This window comes from Trachemys scripta, chromosome 4 (genome assembly GCF_013100865.1).
Source record: "Trachemys scripta elegans isolate TJP31775 chromosome 4, CAS_Tse_1.0, whole genome shotgun sequence".
NCBI classification, from domain to species: Eukaryota; Metazoa; Chordata; order Testudines; family Emydidae; genus Trachemys; species Trachemys scripta.
Genome location: NC_048301.1, coordinates 54,816,746 through 54,827,399, shown reverse-complemented (window position 1 = coordinate 54,827,399; position 10,654 = coordinate 54,816,746). Strand labels below are relative to the sequence as shown.

The following is a 10,654-nucleotide window of genomic DNA, read 5'->3' as shown; positions in this document are numbered from 1 at the left end:
TTTCTAGGATATGCCAAAACTGCTGAAAGAGAACAATGTGCTTTATCAATTATTTTTAATACTTTAAAAAGTACACATTAATATGCACTACAAAATTTCCCAAATATATATACAAGATAAATGCTGACCTTTTTTTAGGAAAAATATTTTTAAAAATTTGAATGTCAGATTCTTTTGTTTTTAAGCAAACATAAAAATGAGGAAATTCATACACCAATCATTATATTAGAATAATAGTAGCTGTCTGGCATAATGCTGCAAAAAACAGGAAATTCAGAGTGCAAACAAGGCATTAAAGATGATGTGATCCTCTTTTACCAAATGAATTGCACTAAGTAGGCACAATATGAGTGTTAAGTGGGGAGTTTCAGCCTTAACCAAATTTCCTGGCTTGTGTGTGTGTTTGAGACAGATCTTTAATATTAAACAAAGTTATGTGAGAGATAACAGAAAGCACTTTCTTTAAGATGACTCCACAACACAGGGAGGAGAATTGAAAGTCACACCTTTCAGCCTCCACATTTTTTCTTTTGTTCAGTATTTAAGGAGAAGCCATCCGGAAGGAAGAAAGATTATGACTATCTATAAACTAACTGTTTGACAGAGACAGAACTGCTGATAATGAGTGGGTTGTGTCTGTAGTTTTTGGCTGCTCACAACAGCAGAGGGCTGAGGCAAAACAGAAACTCTTGATATGTTTGTCTAAAGAGGTAGTAGTGTGATCACAGGCAGCAGGAGTTCAGCTGAAGTTCAGGGCAGATGTTGCCAGTAGTTTACACTGCAGGAAAGTAAAATTGCTTCCGGATTCACCTCTTCCTCCCAATTTCTCTTCCAACATCAGTGTTGAGCCATGCTGTGTCGCAGAGTTACAATATCAGTAGGAAAGCAGTCTTTTAGCAGGATACCACGTTCACGATGGCAGTCCAACTCCTCAATAAATCCATACCAATAGATGACTAATCCAGGACCAAATCTATAAAATAATGAGAAGAATATAACATAAAATCATATATACAGAAGAAAAAAAAGGAGTTCACAGTCCCAGGCCAATGAGTAATTCACATGCACTGATGATTTTATTCTAAAATTGGACAGTTTATGTACATTTAATTTCCAAGATTTTAATTTAATCAGGGTAGAATTGTTTTACATTTAAGTAATATCTGATTTCATAAATAAAAATGCTATTTAGAGTCTTATAGCAAACTGAAATATTTGTTTAGTTCACAGTTTTACCATCGTGAACATATAACTCGCCAGCCATAAGAACAGATCCCTAAGTGCCTTTGTAATAACATTTAATAACTGTGTGATACATACAGAAGCCTCTCTTCCCTTGCTCTCCATTTATTTCAGATTTGGACATTTAAGCATTAAAAATACATGGGTTTACATAAAACCTCAGATGATGTGAATTTCAGTACAGTAAAGATCAACAATGATTCTTCAAAATATAATCTCTACAATGAGTAAGTAACTGTTAAGGCAAAGCAAAGTCCACAGAAAGTTTCTACTGCAATGTCTCCAAAACGTGCCTCAGGAATTCCTCAGATATTACTAACATTGACTGATCCCCACTAGGCACTCTCAGGAAGTAGCCCCATGGACTATTTTACCCATCAGGAAGTTCAGACCTTGAGGCTGGGTTCATAAAGAAGTAATCACTATCAATCATTGTGTACAGCGATATGTTTTGCACATCAGTTTCACGTTTTTCCTACTGAGAGCACTTAATTAAAGGGCAGCACTACTTTTGGTGTAGTGTTGCAGGAATTTTACAGTGAAATCATAAATTATGAATGTTGGGTTAGTAAAAGGATGTCTAAAAACAGAACCACTTTCTGTAGTCTTACATTACAGCAGTCTGTACAATGTTAGGCCAAAAAGCTTTTTCTTTCTGTGATTTATTATATGCTACAGTGAACTTGCCAAAAACAACAGTGCAGGATGAGCTATTAGATACTGTATGTACAAGAAAACGTTCAATAGAATATCATTTAATGGTTTATACACAGAGCTGTGCTCAGTACTCACACCAATATGGTAGCCAATTTTTGTTAATGTTTAATTATAATAAAAGTGTGTCGGGGGATGCACAATAACTGGAAAGTCCACTTAGCAGACAATAGAAGCTCTCAAAACAGTGGGTAGTGCCAGACTGGCTTCATTAGGGTGGTTTCTTTCCAACACTGAACTGAACTGAGGAAAACTCTATTTGATGTGCTCATGTAATGGAACAGACATAAAAGGAAGTAACTCTGTGGATTCCCCCTGCAGTTTCAATTGGGTATTGTGTGCTACTTTCCAAAATTTGTGTAGTGTTCTTAAGCACCATTTTATGGCTGCTACCTTCCACCCCAGAGGTGGGTGCATTTCAGTAGCAAGGAAGCATTCTTCGTACATAGGCTGCATATCAGTTTGGAAAGCTCTGTGATTTTTCAGATGGAAATGCAAGAAGTTATTACTGTTGCAGATTTAGCCATACTAATATAGACAGAAAGTGAAGTTTCTTTAGAAATGTATTATAGGTCAGATTGTGGCTGGAGTGGAAGAGCACAGCACCCTTCTCCCAGCAGTTGCACTCTATAGGTGGCCAGCAACATTTGCTTTCCCTGCTCTCTGGAACATAAGCCTTGCTTTTGGCTAGTGCCCTGTGAAGTGCATGCAGGGCCACAGCCTGCTGTTCTGAACTGTATCAACAAACACAGCTGGCCCAGTCACAGGGGGGAGCAAATGGGTGGGTGTGCTGAGAGACACTGCTGCCTGGTGCTCCAATTGGGGTAGTGAAGCTTCATGCTGTCTCCAATGTAAGGCATTGATTCACTGCCACAATCTGGTCCTAATATTTTTACAGAGAAGTGTGTTCAAACCAATCACTTCAAAAGGAAAATGTAACTGGGCAGGCAGTGAATATTCTACCTGAAAGATTTTAAAAACAAACCAGACCAAAAACACATACACCCATAAAGAGAATGCATTTTGCATTTTTAATGGACTGTTTCATGCAAGTCAGAAGCTATGAAACATACATACATGTGGTACTTGTTCATTACTAGAACGTTTGCCAGGTAAAAAACCCAGTGATAAGGAGCAGCTGCTCTTCCCTAGTACTTAAGGAAAGACTTGTCTCATTCTGCACAACTATCTGAAAACTCATGTGGTAAAAAGGCACTTGTCACTGCGTATAAACTGTAACTTGTATTTGAAATTACAATTATTCATTAAAATAGATACTTCCAAGTCCACTCAAAAGGGATTGTAAACCAGTTTTTATTGAACTGTCAGTTCCACAAATGACACTTTTAATTATATTGGCTGCAACTAGCAATAGGTTCATAAATGCCAATTCTAATGAAAAACTTTATTTTTAAGGGTGTCCAGTGAGTCAATTGCAGGTTCCTGGCTTTAGTTAATCAGTGAAATTATTCCCTCAATCCTGTATTAGACCTTTATTAGCTAACTAGTCCTGCCCATGCTATATCATTTCATAATATTGGTATAATCCTTTATATTCTGACTGTGTATCAGAGATAGCATATGTCTGATCAGATACAAGCCATACTATATTAAAAATGACTTAAGGGGAGCACTAAAAACCGAAATTAACTTGTTGGTCTGGTAAGCATTTGCCACTGACTATGAGGAGCTCCTGCTGCTAAGGGCTAATTTCTCTTCCATTAACACACAGAGCTAGCAAATCTCAAACAATGCCAATGGTTAATTACAGTTGCCTTAATTTGAAAAGACATTTAACCTTTTTTATGGAGGGGAGGGGGCATGGAAGTACAAGCAAGGAGCAAGAACCATCCTTTTTAATTTGACTCCCTCCTGCATGTACATGTGACAGTGTGGAGAATGAAACGTAACACTGTAAATTATAGTCAGGCTAAAAACTTATTTATAGATTAATAACAACATTTAATGCATTGGAGACTAACCTTCCTTGCAGGACCAAAGCTGACAACTTCGGTTTACACAGGAGAACTAGTTCAAATGACAGAGAGCTTGCTCTGCATGCCACAGAAAGTGGGACCAACCTGGCAGTTCTGAGAAAAATCTTCAGAATACAAAGCAAAAGATGGTTTTTTAGTTACTGTACAGGACTCCATCAGGAATACTGTATGCAATACAGGTCACTATACCACAGGAAGGATATTAATTTTTTGAGAAGGTGCAGCTCAGGGCAACAAAGAAGACATCAGCTCTTAAGTAGCTAGGTACAGAATCCTACAGACTTTGCTTTTGCTCAATAGAACTGTGTAAACCTCCAGTTTTGGTTAACAGATACTCGTATGAATCTTCTCTTCAGTTTTGTTTCACAACAGTTCACACCCTGTAAATCCCAAGTGCAAGCTAACCCCAAAACTCAACATGAAACTATAGTTTTGCCTCTTTTTGTGAAGCTCATTAAAAAAAAAAATATTGGCTGATTTTTCAAACTTGAAAGGAAACAGAAAAACAGCTGAGTTTTAGCTAGTTTAGGTTTTTGTTACGAACATTTTGAACAGCTCCACATAGGAGAAAACTGAGTGGCAAGACTATTTCATATGAAGGTAATAAACATATTAAATATGCTATCAGAGAGCGGGCCTCACTGAGGTCTTGCGAACACACAGATGAATTGGTTTATCTTAAATCAGTTTTTAAACAGATAGTTAGCCAAGTGTAAAACCCTCTGTAGACACTCTTATTTCAGTTTGAGAGTGACTTAAGTGGTTTAGCTTAAACTGATTCCTAATCAATGTAAAGTAAGTAAGCCAGATTTATATTGATTTGAGAGTGTCCACACAGCCTTTTGCACTGTTTTAACTAAATCGATTATAAAACAAACCTTTAGTTAAACTAATGCAGCTTTCTTTGCATGCCAACAAGCCCTGAGACTCTGAGCTTTGCTCCTAGGAAGGAGGGATTTCACAGGGGTATGGTGAAAAACTAGGAAGGTGGAATTCAGGGTGTAGTAGGGGGAGCAGAAGGCATAGTAAGCCAGATGTTTTCTTCCTTTCCCTAAAAATCGTTTATGCTCTTTTATTGCTAATTTTACATGGACAAATCCTCATTTTAACTCAAGAAATCACATAAAAATCAGCAAAATAAAAATCAGCTTTTGCGAACAGGGGCTGCTAACAGGGAGTTTCGCAAGGGAGTTCTCCAGTGAAGGAGGAGCAATACAGCACCCTTGGGGTAAGTGACTGTACCGTGTGCTTGTTTGTGTTTGGGGGTTACTTGCTGTGTGCTGAGCTTGTGTTTGTCTGTCTGTTTGTTTGAAGGACCGTGTTCTGTGGCTGGCAGTTGGAAGCTGTGAGCTTCAAAGGAAGGTCTGAAAGCTAGAAGCCTCTGGTAAGTGGCTGAGCCTTAATCAGTGGGCGGGGCATTCACCTAGGCCAGGGCTTTATAAAGCAGCGCACAAGCGACCAGGGAGCTTTTGCGACCAGGGGCTGCTAACAGGGAATTCGGAAGGGGAGTGGGAAGGGAGCGGGGTCCCTTTATTCCCCTTAAAACCTATACACCAAACTACATTCAAAACCTTTTGCTTAAACAATCCTTTCATTAACTAGGAGACAATGCAGGCAGAAGCCCAGCTGCAGAGTGGGGGCTATCCAGTTTATTGCACTGAGTGCAGCATGTATGATTACCTGCCCTGTGGGCGGGTGGCATATGTGTGCATTCGGTGCAAGGAGCTCCTGGCCCTCAGAGACCACATATGGACTTTGGAGGCCAGGGTAGAAACTGGAGGAGCTAAGGGAGGCAGAGAGGTATGTTGATGAGGCTTTCCGGGACACTGTAGAATTGTCCCATCTCCGGTCAGACAGCCCCTGTGTGGTTGAGGAGGATGAAAGGCCCAGGGAAGCAGAGCAGTCAACGGGAGCAGAGGGAAACCTTGTCATAGTTGGGACCCTCCTTCCAGATGGTGCTGGGGTTACCTCTCGCACTGAGGTTGCCTCTCCGGGGGAGGGAACTCCAGTTGCTAGGAAAAGGCAGGTGTTAGTAATGGGAGATTCGATCATTAGAAACGTAGATAGCTGGGTTTGTGATGACCGGGAGAACCACATGGTGACTTGCCTGCCTGCTGCAAAGGTTGCGGATCTCTCGAGGCATCTAGACAGACATGTGTGTACTGCTGGAGAGGAGCTGGTGGTCGTGGTACATGTAGGTACCAATGACATAGGGAAGGGTAGGAGAGATGTCCTGGAGGCCAAATTTAGGCTGCTAGGGAAGAGACTGAAATCCAGGACCTCTATGGATTACTAAAAAAGAGCCACCGTGGCTTAACAACCATGTAAAAGAAGCAGTGAGAGATAAAAAGACTTCCTTTAAAAAGTAGAAGTCAAATCCTAGTGAGGCAAATAGAAAGGAGCATAAACGCTGCCAAATTAAGTGCAAGAATGTAATAAGAAAAGCCAAAGAGGAGTTTGAAGAATAGCTAGCCAAAAACTCAAAAAACATTTTATTATTACCTTTGAAGTATATCAGAAGCAGGAAGCCTGCTAAACAACCAGTGGGGCCCCTTGATGATCGAGATACAAAAGGAGCGCTTAAAGACGATAAAGTTATTGCGGAGAAACTAAATGGATTCTTTGCTTCAGTCTTCACGGCTGAGGATGTTAGGGAGATTCCCAAACCTGAGCCGGCTTTTGTAGGTGACAAATCTGAGTAACTGTCACAGATTGAAGTGTCACTAGAGGAGGTTTTGGAATTAATTGATAAACTTAACATTAACAAGTCACCGGGACCAGATGGCATTCACCCAAGAGTTCTGAAAGAACTCAAATGTGAAGTTGCGGAACTATTAACTAAGGTTTGTAACCTGTCCTTTAAATCGGTTTCTGTACCCAATGACTGGAAGTTAGCTAATGTAACGCCAATATTTAAAAAGGGCTCTAGAGGTGATCCCGGCAATTAAGACTGGTAAGTCTAACGTTGGTACCGGGCAAATTAGTCAAAACAATAGTTAAGAATAAAATTGTTAGACACATAGAAAAACAAACTGTTGAGCAATAGTCAGCATGGTTTCTATAAAGGGAAATCGTGTCTTACTAATCTATTAGAGTTCTTTGAAGGGGTCAACAAACATGTGGACAAGGGGGATCCAGTGGACATAGATTTCCAGAAAGCCTTTGACAAGGTCCCTCACCAAAGTCTCTTACGTAAATTAAGTTGTCATGTGATAAAAGGGAAGGTCCTTTCATGGATTGAGAACTGGTTAAAAGACTGGGAACAAAGGGTAGGAATTAATGGTAAATTCTCAGAATGGAGAGGGGTAAATAGTGGTGTTCCCCAAGGGTCAGTGCTTGGACCAATCCTATTCAACTTATTTATAAATGATCTGGAGAAAGGGGTAAACAATGAGGTGGCAAAGTTTGCAGATGATACTAAACTGCTCAAGATAGTTAAGACCAAAGCAGACTGTGATGAACTTCAAAAAGATCTCACAAAACTAAGTGATTGGGTAACAAAATGGCAAATGAAATTTAATGTGGATAGCTGTAAAGTAATGCACAAAAAAAAAATAACCCCAACTGTACATACAATATGATGGGGGGTAATTTAGCTACAACAAGTCAGGAAAAAGATCTTGGAGTCATCGTGGATAGCTCTCTGAAGATGTCCACGCAGTGTGCAAAGGCGGTCAAAAAAGCAAACAGGATGTTAGGGATCATTAAAAAGGGGATAGAGAATAAGACTGAGAATATATTATTGCCCTTATATAAATCGATGGTACGCCCACACCTCGAATACTGCGTACAGATGTGGTCTCCTCATCTAAAAAAAGATATACTGGCACTAGAAAAGGTTCAGAAAAGGGCAACTAAAATGATTAGGGGTTTGAATGGGTCCCATATGAGGAGAGATTAAAGAGGCTAGGACTCTTTAGCTTGGAAAAGAGGAGACAAGGGGGGATATGATAGAGGTATATAAAATCATGAGTGATGTGGAGAAAGTGGATAAGGAAAAGTTATTTACTTATTCCCATAATACAAGAACTAGGGGTCACCAAATGAAATTAATAGGCAGCAGGTTTAAAACAAATACAAGGAAGTTCTTCTTCACGCAGCGCACAGTCAACTTGTGGAACTCCTTACCTGAGGAGGTTGTGAAGGCCAGGACTATAACAGCATTTAAAAGAGAACTGGATAAATTCATGGTGATTAAGTCCATTAATGGCTATTAGCCAGGATGGGTAAGGAATGGTGTCCCTAGCCTTTGTTTGTCAGAGGATGGAGATGGATGGCAGGAGAGAGATCACTTGATCATTGCCTGTTGGTCCACTCCCTCTGGGGCACCTGGCATTGGCCACTGTCGGTAGACAGGATACTAGGCTAAATGGATCTTTGGTCTGACCCGGTACGGCCGTTCTTATGTTCTTAAAATGTGAATCAGGCTTTAACTTGCCCTTCTACAAAACCACTTTTGTCCTAGAAAGGGGAAAGACTTATTTATTTATGAAAGTGGTTGAGTGGAATATCACACATTCAACTTCACTTAAAGACAAACTGTTCTCTAGTAATTGTCTTTTATTCTGGAATGTCTGTATGGGGTCCATGCTAGCTTCTAAGGATATGCCCAGACATGTGGGCATTGGGAGTTGTGTCTTTCACCATCAAAAAGCCTTGCATGTGGTTTTATGAAAAATGCATTTTCAACACACAGCTCAATACTGAGCAGAAATGTAAAACAGCTTGTAATCATTTTTAATAACTTTCACTTTATTTATTTATTTAGTCTTAGTTTATTTGTTGTAGATGGGCTGTATACTTCATGTATCTCCAGATAGTAATGTAAACAATTTCTCGTTCTGAGAGGCTCTCCTAGTGAAATGTGAGTGTATGTATGTTAATATCTAATGTACATGTACATGTATGCATGTGTCTGTCTGACTGTGTACAATTAGAATGACATCAAGGCCAACTGCACTTCATAACTTGTTTCCTATAAAAATAAATTATAATAAATAAAAAAGTTTTTAAGACAATTTTAACAGAATTCTTTAAAAGCATTGGATCTATATCTATATCTAGCTATCTCTCTAGATATCGCCTGTGCAGTGATGCCTAAAACTTACATCTCTTGTATTCTTATTATTGGAAGAAATTTTGGTGTGGGCCGAGAGTATTTTGGTAGACCAACAACTGCAGGCCAGATTCTCAGCTGGTATAAACTGGTATAGCTCCACTTGACTTTCCTACAGGTAGCTCTATTTACACCTGCTGAGATCTGGCCTTGCGTGTCTTGGCAGGGAATTAATTTCCGTTGCACAGGGATTGATTTACTTTTGAATATAAATAAACACGAATATTTTTAAAAATCAAGTTACGGTACCTTTACATAAAAAGGGGCACTTTCAAACTTTGGACATGGTTGAAAGTGACTATATTTTTCTTAAACTTTTTGTAATCTTCTAGTCCATTTCCTGAACCAATCACAAGGTAGCCCATAATTCAAATAGAAGTTACCTTCGAGGCATCATATAGATTTATATTTTTTGGCTCTACTGAAGTCTAGTTAAAAAAAAAAAAAGGCTATTGGAGTTGTTCTCATGTTAGGCAAAGTCAAATAACCGGCTGATGATATGTGTTCATGTTATAAATCTATCACTAGTCCAACCCTCACAAGGCTACACCTTTTCTAGGTCCCGGCTACCTTAAATTACATAATAAATATTCTCACTTTATAATAAATACTTTACAATAAGCAAAATATCTTTGGTTTGCAAACACAGCTCAAGAAACAGAACACACTAACTTAGGTGCATTAAAGCAAAGGCAAGCTGATGAAGAAAGATCAGTTAGGAAACAGATAGTCATTTTGGGAGTGATCAAGCACTGTTGGAAGCTTTGCCATTGACTTCAGTGAGCAATTTAACAATGCAGTATGTCTCAAGGTTTGTCCTGCTTCAAGTAAAATTACCAAATCTACTTTATGCAGTGGGGTGAAATTTGAGCTATAATGAAGTGCAACAGGACCAGGATTTTCTTTTAATGTCTACTAGAATTTTTTGTGTGTCTCCCCATTTTCAAGGAGGTTATAACTCAGAAATGAAAATTCCTTTGGACTGACAAGGGTGCAGAAATCTCCAATGAGTACCGGACACTGAGGCAATAGACTATGGGAGTGTGGAATGTCGGGGCTATCCGGGGAAGGAAGGTGGCTGGAAACTAATAGGAGTCCTCAGTGTCCCTGTAGTCACGCCTCTGTTGAATACTATTACATTTTAATGAACTTTTGTTTACATTATCAGCCTTTTAGCTGCGTGATAAGGCTGTTAAGGCATCAGTCAAAATGCAGCATTTTTGTTGGCCACATTTAATCAAACTTACAATATGATTTAAATGCTTTAGGCATTTGGAGAAATAAAAATAAGCCATGTGATATTTATGTGGATATCAGGAAATATGTTAAAAAGACATTTTAAAATGTGCATAGCACAAATCATAAATACATATTGATAGAATGGACTGATATTGTGTAAGTCACCGTCATTAAAAAATATTATAAAGACAATTTAACTTTTGGCTGCAAAATGCATTTTTAATAAACAAACTGTCAAAATACATTATTCACCTATGGAATTCGTACAAATCTGAGAACTGTTCTCTCAGGCAAATAAAAGGATTTTTTATAATCTTCAGTGACAGAATTTTTTTTAAATAGTTCT

The 10,654-nt window shown here is 38.9% G+C and overlaps 1 protein-coding gene across 4 annotated transcripts in view; it reads right to left on the bottom strand.

Annotated features, from left to right (window-relative positions):
- Positions 1-422: 422 nt before the first annotated feature.
- CDIN1 (CDAN1 interacting nuclease 1) overlaps positions 423-10,654 on the bottom strand; it is a 173,807-nt gene continuing 163,575 nt past the window's right edge. The window contains exons 11-12 of one of the 4 annotated variants that reach the window (XM_034768938.1): positions 3,939-4,057; positions 855-973 (exon numbers count right to left, since the gene is read on the bottom strand). In XM_034768938.1, the coding sequence (XP_034624829.1) occupies positions 3,985-4,057 (73 nt within the window). In that variant the 3' untranslated portion in view covers positions 855-973; positions 3,939-3,984. Of the gene's footprint in view, positions 974-3,938; positions 4,058-10,654 lie in introns of all 4 variants that reach the window. The other 3 variants (XM_034768936.1, XR_004645507.1, XM_034768939.1) reach the window with 3 other exon arrangements.